Source organism: Pholcus phalangioides, unplaced genomic scaffold (genome assembly GCF_987345545.1).
Source record: "Pholcus phalangioides strain wild (caught in Gottingen) unplaced genomic scaffold, Ppha-v1.0 ptg000009l_1, whole genome shotgun sequence".
Classification (NCBI taxonomy): domain Eukaryota; kingdom Metazoa; phylum Arthropoda; class Arachnida; order Araneae; family Pholcidae; genus Pholcus; species Pholcus phalangioides.
In genome coordinates, this window is record NW_028301602.1 from 37,670,793 (window position 1) to 37,684,923 (window position 14,131).

Sequence of the window (14,131 nt, forward strand, 5' to 3'; positions counted from 1 at the left end):
TTGAGAACCATAGAGAAAACAATCCATATCAAAACATTGAAATTGAAATTTTCCAACTTAATTTACCGAGTAATTTGTTTCCTGGCGTTTAAAATGCAAAATAACACCAGTTTTTATAATATTTTCAAAATTCAAATAAAGATTTTTTTTTTTTCGGGAATAGGTAGGGGGCAAGCGCTCGGAGAGAGAGCGGTCCATCGTTGTAATGAGTGGCCCAGACATAAACAATCCACTTCATTGGGGGATTCATCATTTTTTTAATCCTCATCATTTCTTTCATATAGGTGCCATCGAATCTTAGGAAACGGAAAAGAATCCGTGGATTCCCATGGATCCCGACGAAAGAAATATGGACGAGGTATTGCTTTGAAATCGATCCACTTTTCTTTTTTTTTTTATAAAACATCTACAGTATTACATTGCCATTAATTAATGTGAACCTATGTACGAATGTTTGTAACTGTGACATTAAAACCATATACATCCTCTGTATTTTAAAATCAAGCCATATTTGGTGTGAAAAAGTTTTTCACGTTCCCTTGATTTATAATACACGATCCCAGGGCCTGGGTTTGATTGTATGGGGGAGGGGGGGGGAAGCAATCAAAGCAATCAGTAAGTGGTTACAGTGAGAGTGAAAAAAAAGTTTGATAATTATCTACAACGTGGGCATAAAATAACTTCGCTGATATACTAGTTCCTGGTGGTTGCAAAAAATCAATGAATACTAATGAAATTTGAGATATAGGTGTTTCGAAGCATGCCCTCAAGAATGAAGAGGAAAAACAAAACTCATAGCTCTAATGATAACAGCGAACCAAAGATACAATTACCCAAAGCTGTTTCACCAAGTGGACAATCCAGAAATTTGAGTTAACCAGCCCGGCTAGGATCTTATGATACTGTCTGAAATTTCATAATACTTGACAAATCTCAGGAGACTAGAAAATGGGTATTGCACCTAAAATTTTTGTATATGTTTACAAGAAAAAGGAGTCTAGGGAAGGCACAAAATGTTCTAATTTCATAAGTGTCTCTTCAATTATCAATAGCAGGTCATTAAGTCCCATGAAAGTATAGAAAAATATTATTCGAGGCTTTTTTCCGAAGGGATTTCTTTTTTCGAGGCAATTGGGGAAAAAATTGTGCTTGGCTCCAATGAAATTTGGCTGGCACCTAATTTTTTTTTTTTTAACATTTATTTGTCAAGCCTTGTAATACTGTGCGTCCATTCAGATGTTTCTTCCTACAGCGTTTCTGGGAAAAAGTTCTGTGGAGAACACTGAAGTAGGCTACCAATTTTTTTCAAAGGTGCCTTCGATATTTCATCATCTTATTACAAAATGAAAATGAAAAATCTAGACTCTCTGTCATCGTACACTGGTGTGCATGCCACTTTTTTTTTCTTTATGAATTGTCTCTTTCAATACATTGTTTTAATGAGATATATTTTGCGATAATATTGCATTATTTGTTATTTAATTTTCCGCATTCATTTGATTGGACAGAATCCCAATGATGCTCCACGAGGTGCTGAAGGAGGACAAGATGATGATGATTTTGGGGATTTTGAAGGATTTGAAGTAAACCTTGTCTGACTATATTTCAGTTTTTAAAGGAATATATTTCAATTTTTTCCCAATAATACTTGTAGTGTTGAAGCTTCATTTTACATATACCAAGGTATTCAAGGGTTCTTGATCTTTTATAGCCGTTCCCACAAAAACTTATCAGTTATTATACATTTACAAGTATATTTATGACAGGACTGTGAGTGGATGTGTATGACTAATAAATATTGAAAGCCCTTCCGATCTAGTTTGGGTTGCAACCGATGGGTTAAGAACGCCTGATATACAGAGGTAACACAGTGTGGTTTGAGAAAGTTTTAAGAAATACCACTTTTAACAATTTTGCTGTGGATATTTCTTTAAAAATATTGTGATATGTATATCTTATTACGCCAAATGTGACACATAAATGATATTTCGTGCAAAAAAATCAGAATCAAATTTATAAAGAAAAACAAAATATTAAATTTTAAGGAATAATAACTTTTTTCAAACTGACCACAACTCAGGACTATCACCATATATGGGCTACCTAGTGAATTGTGGGAGAAGTGTAACTGTGTGTACCTGACAGTCTGAATGCGTATGTAGTGTTGTGTTTGATTTTTCAGTGCTGCCATCTGTATTTCAGAAAGTGAAGTGTAATGTTTGAATATTTATGCTGTTTGTAGGTCTGTTGCTCTCTGTGGCAAGACTTTTTAAAGGGGAGATCGGCTCGCATTCATGCCTTGAAATTGGGAACCACAGAAAACCAACGTCAGCCGATCACCACTATGGTGACGGTGGGGTTCGAACCTGGGACCTCGAGATGCGAGTCCATCACTATGACCACTCGAGCACCACAGCGGCAAATAATACGACTTTTTTTTAAACCGAGCACAACTCAGGTCTATCGCCATGGGCAATTTACTACCTAGTGAGTTGTGCCGGAAGTGTAAGTATGTGTACCTAACAGTCTGAGTGTGTATCTAGTGTTGTGTATGATTTTTAGTGCTGCCATCTATATCTCAGAAGTGAAGTGTAATGACTGAATATTTGTACTGTTTGTAGGACTGTTGCTCTCTGTGGCGAGACTTTTTAACGGGGAGATTGGCTCACATTTGCGCCTTGAAGTTGGGAACCACAGAAAACCAACTTCAGCTGACCACCACTGTGGTGCTCGAATCCGGCTCCCCTCGATGCAAGTCCGTCACTATGACCACTCGACCACCACAGCGGCAAATAATAAAACTACCCATAGTAGAAAAAACTAAACAAATCTAAAGCCAGGTAAATGCTGCAGAATTCCACAGCGCAAAAATTGGTTTTAGGGCTATGCAAAATTTACCATTAAAATTGCCTGCACTGTGCTAACCCCCACCCAAAACTGGTTTTTGCATTGCAGAGTTCTGCAGGTGTGAAAGAAATAATGTCATAATTTTTTTTATAATAGTCTTGTAAATAAATTTGTCATAATTAATATTCATTCAAGAATGAAGGTGGTGATAAATATCTGTGATTTACTAAAGCAGGGATGCACAATGCCTTCAGTCTGCTGGCCACACGTGCAGTAATTCTATTGCTCATGGGCCAGAAATTTGCTTTTGTAAAGTGACACTACATGGCCCGTATTTTACAGGATGTTCCCATAATTTTGATTTTAAATTTTTCATAAAAAATGCCCTATTTTTTTCCCTTATTTTGAAAGAACCTCACTTGAATTTTTTGAATCAAAATTTGAGATTATTATTATGACTTGTCAACTTTGACAATTTTACTGGCTGTAATTGTCAACCTTACTCACCTTTGACAATTTTTTTTGACCGTAATTGAAAATCTTACTTGACATGGATAATTTTTTTGGTTGTGATTGGCAATCTTATTTGCTTTAGACAATGTTTATCTGTAATTGGCAACTTTAGGCAAGTTTTAGCAATAATTGGCAATATTCCCCTATGGATCATGATTTCCCCATATTTTTATGAAGGAAATATGATAAACCTAGCTTTTATCATGTTGTGTGTATTTATATTTTTGTACCAGAACACCTTTCGTGGGCTGGATGGAACTCCTTATCAGGCTTCATTTGGCCCATGGGCTGGAGGTTATGCACCCCTGTACCAAAGTATGTACTTAATAATTCCTTCATAAATGATATTTTTTTATTGGGATAAACTTGATGCCCATAAATTTTCAGTAAGGTTCAGAGGAAGACTTCGGCTTAGCCAGTGAATAAAATAAATTTTTTTCTTTTGCTCAGATTTACATTTTATCTGGAGACGTGACAGGAGGCATTGGCTTGCAAATAAAGAAAAACACATAATGTCACTCTCTGCTGTTAATACAAAGTATGGATATAACAAGCAGAGAAGATGAAGTTAAGAAAGAAAATTCTCATAAAAATCTGAAATTTACCTCTCTTCTGTCCCTGAGGGGGAGGGGGGCATTACCATTGGAAAGTGTTAGAGGTTCTTTCGATAGAAAAAAGATTCTCAATAAGGAAAATGTTGAATCATAACAATTAACTGATGTTTAATTCATCTATGTAAGGAGGATGATTCTACATGACCGTCCTCATCTACACAAGCACACATCTAAAAACAAGGAGTAAAAGGAGAAAACAAGAGGAACTAAAACTAAAGAGCATGGGTGGCCTCTTCCTGGAACATTGTCGGAAGAGAGAGGTCCCTTCTTGGTGGTTTATCCTTCAGAAAGTTTACCTTGCCTTACATTTTTTTCGACTTATGTCATCATTCTTAGATCAAATTACTGATGTAAGTCGGAATATCACTGTAATTCTGTTCTCCCGAAAAATAAGCAAATGGTTTAAAATGTTATTACAATAAGTCTTGATAATCTAATGAATGATGTCTGTGCAAATTACATTAAAATTCAATTTTACTTTTTTTTTCAAGCATAATTAAAGTTACTCTTTAACAAAAGAATTTAGTGTGTAATTCAAACATTTTCAATTATTGTAATATTTTGCATGTGGTTTATAGGAGGGTGGGGTTTATTTTTAAAAGAAGTTTCAGAGCTCTCTCAAAAATATTGTACGATGTTTTGATGTGACTTCTCGAACATCACATAAGATAAGCAAAGTCACTGTATGCATAGCAAATAGTACATGACAGGCAGGGGAGTCAGAAACTCAGATATCCTGTCTATTTAACTTTGGCTTCAACACTTATATAACACTTATATGCTCAGTCAGACCAGACACGTCCCAGGCTCTGTCCCTTCCGGGATATAGGCCTTTTACCCGTGTGGGTAACACTTTTATGCTAGCACTCAAAATATTATTCCTTGCTCACATGCAGGGATATTTAATCTTTACTATCCAAAAAAAAAAAAAAAAAAAAGCTAGCACCATGTGTTATAAAAATTGTTTTTTCGGGTTCGAAGACCGTCGTCCGTTTGAGTTTGTTCTCAACGTTTCCCCAACACTAGTGGTTGGCATCATCAGGAGAATTGATAAACTGGATCAAAGTCAAGTTTTCCGGAGTCTCAGGTTGTATTTATGCACATAAGTGGTAATACAACCTGAGACTCCGGAAAACTTGACTTTGATCCAGTTTATCAATTCTCCTGATGATGCCAACCACTAGTGTTGGGGAAACATTGAAAACAAACTCAAACGGACGACGGTCTTCGAACCCGAAAAAACAATTTTTATCAAATGATGGCCGCGAAAACCTTATCAACTATTTACCATGTGTTATGTTTATAAAATTTATAAACAACACATGGTGCTAGTTTTGTATTAAATAATTTGCATATTAAATATGCAAATTATTTCACCTTGAAATCCTACCTTTTGCATTTACTGTTTTCCTATGATTTTCAGTTTTTAATTTATATTTGTTTTTGATTTAGGGAGGTGTTGAGCACATGCAAGCCCAAGCCGCTCCTTCTCCATGGGCAACTTTTCCCGGTATTAAATTGACTTACTCTTTATATTTAAGCACATAACCATAATGTTTTTTTTATATTCATAATGTCTCCTACTTATATTATAGCTAAAATGCATGTTTCACAATAATATAACTTATAAAAAATGTATTGTTCCAGAGATTATATATGACAGAACCAGACATTTATGCTGTAATTTCCTGCAAATATCATCAATAGGATATCATCATGCTTTGATGTCGAATTGTATATAGACGGATGAGATTTTTTTCCCCTTCTACTACAAAATTAAAATATTTTAACTGCTGCTTCTCTGTAATTTCACACATCGCAAGCTGCTTGGCTATTTTAGTATAAAATGTGAGATTATAGAAATCTATCACAAGTCTAGTGTTTTCATGAAGTCACTGGCCACTTTGCACATTGCCTGACTTTAGACACTGGTCACTTCATAAAGCTAATAGACTTCAGACATTTATCAGATGTGATAAATAATTTATTATGCATAATCACAGACCAAAAGGGTTAGCAGTTATGCATAATCACCTGATTTATCACATTTACCACGTCACTAAATTTGCAAGGTGAAATTAGAAACAGAGTTTTTCATTACCTGGAATTAATCATTTTCAAAAATCTGAACATTTTAATGCTTAGATTTGTTACCTGTCCAAACAAGCCCTGCAACACCGGCAGAAGAGTCTCAGTCATCTGCACGCAACAGCAATAATCCTCTGCTACGTGATATATGGCATCCTGCAGTTGCTTCAGCATCATGGGGTGGACCTTCAAATATAGGAGATTCTCGATCACATGGGCAACCTATGCGTACACTTAACCCTCCAGATGTGTCATTGGGAACGAGTCAAGTTGGCAGCGGTGGGAGAGTCACTCCTGATAATGTTCATGGTATGAAAAACTATGTTATTGAGTTTTTACGAAAGTAGTATATTTGTTACAATGTTTTTTTCTTTTCTTCTCAAAACAGATTCTGTAAAATTAAGCCTTTATCACTGATGGTACCTGATATAAATAATTAATCAATTTATTTTAGAGTAGTATGTATAGAAAAACAAAGGTTCCATATGTATTTATTTTTGCTACATTAGTATTTAATTTTATAGATACTATGAAGCCTTGCGATTTGACACTAATCCTTCCAGAGAACTAATTTTGATATGCAAAACTGTCAAATTACAGGAATAGGGAACAATAAAATTCATCCTGCAATTTCATTATGCACAATTACAGAAATTCAATAGTCAAATTGAAAGAGTAACAAATTACAAGGCACCACTGAGCTATGGTTGCAGATGCATCTTGTTAAAATTATTTAGAAAACTAAACAAAAATAATGGTACTCCAGAAAATTTTGTGTTAATCAAATTTTACAAATATTGTAGATTTTTTATATAAAATCAGAAGCATTATCATTGAATGAATTCTGCAGTATATTGTGTTTTGATCAGGAGAAGTATTGTTTAAGTTGAAGATTATAACTAATAAAATTATCATATAATTATGTGCAGGCTGACCCACAAATTTTCCCTTTGGATTTTCTATTGCTTGCCTATGTTTGGCTGACTATGTAATGAATTTTATCAATAAAACCACTTTTATCCTATATAAGATACATTAAAAGGACCTGAGATAATATGAATGTATTGATTATTCATGAACTACTATGTTCTCAGGGCAAAGTCGGTAAGTTCATTTTGCTTTTGATGTTTCACCAACACTAGTGATTGGCATCATTAAGAGGTGTCGAAGTTGCATAGTGAATTAGGTGATTCAGTATTAACTACAATACTAAGGTTTTACAACAGCTGATTGACTGACTTTCCCTACAATTGTAACATGTATTTATCCTTTATCAGATTGTCTGGTGCTGCTTTGTCTCAATTGGTTGTTGTAGATTTGAACGGATGTGCCAGATGCCTGTGAGGAAACCAGAGACTCAAGACGAGAGGCTATTTATTTATTCACAATAACCCCAGAAAACATAAAATGCACTTACACTAGAAAACTGGTTGTCTTGCTCATTTCTTTGATGTATGGAGAGGGTCTGATGTTCTTCAGAGCAGGGATCCATGTTCTGCTGCGCTTCATTGTCTCTTCTCTCTGATTGTAAAAATTTTGATGTTTGAATATTTTAGTGGGCTTTGAATATTCGAGAAAAAATTTCTTCATTTGTTAGTATCTGAGTCTCTTAATGATGCAAATTACTAGTATTGGGAAAGCATTGAGAAGAAAATCAACTCATTGACCTGAGAAACTCTCAATTGATGACAGCTGCAAAAACCTTATCAATTATTTGCGATGGTATAGTTTTTAATATCCAAGAAATTTTTGAAAGATTTTTGATTTGGAAATGAATGATGGAAAATGATCATTTCCATTGTAACTAATGGTCTCATAAAGATAATTACTGATTAACTTTATATAAGTGACTTTTGATATACTTAGTTCCCCATGTGTGTCTATTTAGGATCTAATTGTTTCTCTGAATTTCATTCAAGCTCCTCACAGAATTTTTGTTCTCTTTCAGATGCAGCCCATGCAGAAGTCATGGGTCATGCTGGTGGTGGAGTGTCTCTTGATGCAAGACTACCCGTAGCACAACTCGATCTTCTGCAACAACAGCTTGGAGATGCAGAACAGAGCAGAGCAGCTTTAGAAGAACAAGTTGACCAGCTTAGGCAGCGCAATATTGAATTGGAAGCAGAAGTCACTAGCAGTCAGGCGCAAATCAATGAACTTAATGCCAGGCTCCAACAAAATCAGGTAAGTTTTTTTTTTGTTCCAGAGAAAAAAAAAGATTGGATGATTTTTTGCTTGAATACTTTGTTGAATATTATTGCAGTTGTAATTATTTCAGTGGTAAATTTTTTGTGAATTTACAGGAAGCTCTTGAGCAGAGACTTGCTGAAATTAGGGATTTAACCAATGGAGATATGAGGAATAACTTACAGCAGTTACAGGTATATTTTATTTTATATACTAATCAAAATCCTACTAATCCAGGTATAATTGTAAAACAGAATTTAATATGAAAAACTAAAACATGATTTATACATGCTTGCCCTGGAATACAAATTTAATACTGCAAAGAGTATTACATCCAAATTTGTCCTAGTAACCTGAGGATTTTAAGAGGATCTTATGAAAAGAAATATTAAGAAAAAAGAAATAAGAAATTTTATGGTAGCTTTTGCATCATAAATAGTTTTATAGCTTAAGCTATACTAGACTGAGTCTGACCTGACATGTTTAGACACAGTGCCATCTTAACGCATGGGCCCACTCTGGCACCTCAAGAACAGAGGGGCCTCAGAAAAATGAGAAGTAGTTGGCCATGTAGGGTCTCAGAAAAATCATTTGGCCCCGGGGGCCCATAATGCTCTTAAGACAGCCCTGCTTAGACACGTTTCGTCTTGCCATGGACCAATTTTCAAAATTGTGAAAAATGTTAATTTAGATGTCAATCCAGTATATGGGGTGTTCTGTAAGGTTCTAAGTGTAATATTTGCTGAGATATTCAAATTCAAAAATCGGGGGGATGGGGAAAGAGGAGAGCATAAACAAACAGGCAAGCTCATTGTGCAGTTCCTTCCTGTGATTTTGAATTCAAATATCTCTGCGAATATTGCATAGAGAAACAAGGAACTTTTTTTTGTTGTCGTCAAGAGAGACAGGGCAACAACTTTCTAGTTGGAAATTAAAAGACAGGGAAGACCGTATAAAAATTGAGATGTTTTTATTCTGTGACATACTTTATTTTTTCATTCTCAAGACTGGTACAGGGTGATTCCGAACACATTTTGAGCATTTTTTAAATTGGAACCATACCTCTACGACAAAACAGTTGATGAGATAAAGATTGGATGAGAACTTACAGGGCACTTGTATAGCAGCGTACATCACACTGACAAATTTCAAATCCATGTAATAAATCAATAACAATGTTCAAAGTCTAAAAAAAAAGTGTGTTCATGAAAATAATTAAAAAATAAATAAATGTGTTTATATTACTCCAATTGAAAACATTTTGAAGACACTAGAATATTCCCTTCCCAAAAAAAGGCAATTATAAAAAAAATAGTGGCTAAAAATGTTTAAAAATTCATGATTAGATTTTTTTGTTTTGATGTTAGCATGGATTAAGAAAACATTGGCCACAAAGGCATTCACTATAGATCTTCACATTAATCTTTTTTTTGTTGATCTGAAATTTTTTATAAAATATATTTTTGAAGGATGAGATAAGGGCTATGAGAGATACACAATCTGCCGAGAGAATAGATATGGATGCATCCAGGCAGCGAATAGAAGCCATAAGAAATGATATTAATATTAAAGTGAGTTTCATGTTTGTCATTACTTATACAATTTATGATGCAGGAAGGTTTTTTTTTTTTTTGACTTGTGCTCTTTTATTCAATATGGTAATTAAATAATACTGTAATTAATATATGGTCACATTTTAAGCGATCATTTATATTTTAGGAATTTTCAAGCAATCTGCCATATGTTCTGGTCATTTATTGCAAAAAATTTCAATCTATCTGCATTTTCTTTAGAGATGATGTATGAATCAGCACTTTACAATGAATTCTTTTTTTTTCTTCTGAAAAAACTTTTGCATCCTGAGTGGCCACATTTTTGTTCTTGAAGGATCCTTTTGCTATGTTTCTGAATGGCACACAAAGCACTTGCAAAAGATGCTATTCATTCGGACACTCAAAATCTTTGTGTTCAATGCATTTCCATCATAGTTATTTCTTTAAACAGATTTTTGTCAGGAGGGGCAGATTTAGTTTTGCTACTCTCTATCACTGTAAAACCCCCTTCCATGCTTTTCTTCAATTCTGGAACTGCCTAGAGTTAACCGTTCAGAGTAAGTTATTGAATTTTTTCACTGAAATTGTATAAAAATGATAGTAAATTGCCCAATGTGGTAGACTTGAGTTGTGCTCTGTATAAAAGGAGGATGGATGGTACCACTGTATTTTATTTTGTTAAATATGTTAAAAGTTTCAGCACAAAACCGATTTAATGTGCAGCAATATTACAATTGATCTTAAGAAACAATCAACGAGATTGCAGAAACTAGACACCTGCTTTATGAAGTCTTTTTCAGATATTGCTCCAACTTGTAATTTTTATCAAATTTTCAAAAAAAAAAAAAACCCCTTTGCAAAGTACTTTTGTTAAATATTTATTAGAAGAAACTAAGCAATAGCAATTTTTTTTTAGCCTATGAAACTGCATCTTGTAAAATTCAGTGCCATTCTAGAACATACCCAAAAATAGTTATTGTGCATATATTGTTTTCATTTGAATCTGTCTTTAACTTGATAAGATAAGAAGCAATAATTGAAAAAGAAACGATGAAATAATGGGAAAATTTTAAGGTCATATTTTCATAATTTTAGGTCAAAATGCTTGCATATTTTTTAGGTGATAAATGCTTGCATATTTTCAAGGTTTTTAGGTCATAAAAATCTGAGCCCTAGTAATTACACAGTAATTAGGCTGCCATTTAACAAATAAGTTGCTAGATCATAATTTCTAGTTTGCTTTCATTTACTAGTGAATTTCCAAGATTATTTCCAGAGAATGTGCAAGATAAGCTAATTGTCAAGTTTATAGAGTATGTCAATACATTTTTACCAGTTTCTTGGCAATTGTGTTGATTTCTTCTGTTTTATTTTCCTCCACACATGTAACATGTAAGTTACAAAATCTAGAGTCTAATAGGCATCAAGAGTATCGAGAGCTAGAGCAACGACTGATATCAAAATTTGGAGAAGAATGTGTACAGATCAGAAATGTCGTTGAAAATGTGGTGCAGCAGTCTGTACAGCAATTTGCTACATCTTTTTCTCAAATAGTTATGGTATGTTTTAATATTAAAGATTTTTAATGATTTCAGCTGTTTCAATTCTTTTATTCTAGCAGTTCTTTTTATAAGGCTGTAATTAGGTTATGTGTAATAAACCTTTTAATGTAAAAAAAAATTTCATGCATAAAGTCATGCATAATAAAAAAGCCGATTTCTTTCTAAAGGCTCAATTACATTGAGCAAGTTTACTAGCTATTTTCCAGCGAATAAGTAGCTGGCAAGCAAACCGGTTTCAACTAGCGCAGCAAATTTCAATTACACAGGACTAGTAAAATCGCTCACTAGATGAGCGAGCAACTCTTTTTCTTTCCCCTTCCTTTTTTGCGTATTTTCGTCTTCCTCTTTTGTTGTGAGCCAAAGCGAGAGAGCAAAAAAGTAGCCACGCCCATATTGCACCCAAGAGATAACAAAAATGCCGGCGAGTAGCGAGAAAAGTAGCCTACCCTTCAACTTTTCTCGCACTAGCAGAGCGAGCGGCGATTTTACTTGCTAACGTTATTACACATAGCGAGTTCAGTTCCAGCGAGTAAAAGCGCAAGCGAGTAACTAGTAAACTCGCCTAATGTAATTGAGCCTTAAGTTCTGAGAATAATTTTTCATTGTAATTATAATAATTTTTTAAAATTTTGTAATGATTATGAGAACAATAAAAAAAAGTGGTCTTGTCATTTTATATAGATTTTTTTTCAAAATATATTTTGAATGAAGGCACATGAATTTGAAGGAAAGAAAAGTAAATTTCATTAAAATTATGTAAAGACTCCCCCCCGTATATTTTTTGAATTTAAGGATACAATAAAAGAAAGTTGCAGTGGATGTAATGAAAGTGGAAGTTTGATGCAGAAAATCAAAGAAGAGCTAGACAGGCACGAAGAGTGTCAGAGAAAGGTTAGAAAGATGAAAAAGAAAAATAAACTTTCTCTTCTTTCAACTACAGTGAAACCTCTCTACAGCAATACTCACTATATAACTTTGATAATCCCTTTACAATGATATTTGTTCTTGGTCCACAGAGTATCGTTATATCGAGGTTTCATTGTATCTGTATTTTTAGTAGGAATTTCTAGTAAAAATTACATACAGAGTGATTCAAAACTTTTTGTTCAATTTTTTAGAGGAGGTAGAATACACAAAAACAAAATTGTTTTTCGTACAATACATGGTCCTGCAAATGTGATGAAAGACTCTTTCAGATAAAAAAAAATTCTTGCATCTTTTGCTTCAGAAATGTAATCAAGCAATTCTCAGCCACCTCGTTGGGCATTTTACCTGTTGTGGCGTTGTATTTGTATAACTGAAAGCACAATTTTTATAAATATTATTGGTTGTTTTGAGCTCTTCTAAATCTCTTTACAGAGATTGGCCAGATTTATTTGCATCACTCTGTATACAAATGGATTTTATTCATTGAGGGGGATTTTTCCCTGTTGTAAAAAGAGGGAAAAATTCTCAAATTTTTTGCAAATCTGAAAATGATTGTCAATTTATATAGCAATTTTTTACTGCAAATCTCTAATTTAATTCTGTACAGGCTTTGGAGCAAGAAAGTAGGAGGCAACTAAGCACCTTATTCAATGCTTTACAATCGGCTCTTCAACACCTGTCTGGTGCGCTAAATAACAACACTTCCCAAAAAAACCAAGGGGAAAATTCATAACTTTCAGTGTGTGATGATCAATGGAAAATTTTATATAGTGTGTATTCTTTCCACCCATTTCTTATGGTTTGTGAGTGTAAATTTCAGGTGTTTGTAAATATGGCTTGTTGCGAGTATATTACTATATGTTGTCATCTCATTTAAATTTGCCTAGCATTTTTTTTAAAGCACCACGAAACTATCAATATTGTGTGGTTACTCGTGCCAGCATTTGTAATAAAATGTTTTACAGCCTTCGACGTCTTTTAATTTCATGGTGCACACATTCCCTTATTAAACATTATTTTGTTAAATGTTTTGTTTAAAATTAACAAATGACAACTATTTTTTTCTAACCAGAAAGAAATGAAATGCAAAATTTTCAGAGTGATATATTAATAACTTAATAAACAATACTGAACTTTTGTGCAGTGGAACCCTGATTTAAAAATTGGATAAGACAGACATTTGTATTCATTAAATCAAGGAAAATTCTTATGTAAGAGAGGGCTGAGATTGAAAAAATATCTGCACAGAGACTTCTAGAAATTTGTTAAATCAGAGTTAATTATATTGACGATTTAAAAAAAAAATTTATATACATAAGTATAGTAGAACCTTAATTAACCAAGAGAAGTGAGTCTGTGGTCACATTGGATATTAGGAACCTTGGTTAATTGAATATGTTAAATTTAGGAACAGGCCTTTATGACAGATGAAAGCTTTATTTCCATGCATAACTTATCTAATCCATCTTGTGTCACATTTTAAATTTGTCCATCCCCAACCTCGATTTACTGTAAATGATTTATCACCAATCACCACCCAGTCTTTAATGAAAAATAATTGATTTCTGCAAGATGACATCAGAGATAGGATTTCTTTGCAGTTTAAATCAAATTGCCTCATCACTCTTGTCTAATCTGGCTTTTTATTTTTAACACATTCCTTCTTTTCTCAGAGATTTTTTTTAAATTCAATACCTTAACTTAACGCACATCTTAAATTTTTGCTTGCATAGTTTCCAGTCTCTGATCTTGATTTCTCAAAGACAAGAGTAATAATTCATGTAGATACTTTTGACGATCTATTTTCCATTGTAATTTTTCCCCCATTGGCTTTTAACCC

At 33.7% G+C, this 14,131-nt stretch overlaps 1 protein-coding gene across 1 annotated transcript; it reads left to right on the top strand.

The window, feature by feature from the left end:
* Positions 1–161: 161 nt before the first annotated feature.
* On the top strand, positions 162–13,258 carry LOC149083026 (uncharacterized). The gene is made up of 10 exons (XM_089236125.1): positions 162–358; positions 1,509–1,583; positions 5,427–5,484; positions 6,120–6,371; positions 8,011–8,246; positions 8,366–8,443; positions 9,719–9,820; positions 11,200–11,361; positions 12,157–12,255; positions 12,899–13,258. Exons 1-10 carry the CDS (start codon positions 329–331, stop codon positions 13,022–13,024), a joined length of 1,218 nt encoding a protein of 405 aa, XP_089092251.1. The 5' UTR covers positions 162–328; the 3' UTR covers positions 13,025–13,258.
* The last annotated feature ends 873 nt before the right edge of the window (positions 13,259–14,131 follow it).

Bases quoted from the DNA above. Each gene is read 5' to 3' on its own strand.
- LOC149083026 (XM_089236125.1), top strand. From the start codon at position 329: ATGGATCCCGACGAAAGAAATATGGACGAG. The intron at 1,584-5,426 runs GTAAACCTTGTC...TTTTTGATTTAG, and splicing joins GGGATTTTGAAGGATTTGAA to GGAGGTGTTGAGCACATGCA. The intron at 8,444-9,718 runs GTATATTTTATT...ATATTTTTGAAG, and splicing joins ATAACTTACAGCAGTTACAG to GATGAGATAAGGGCTATGAG.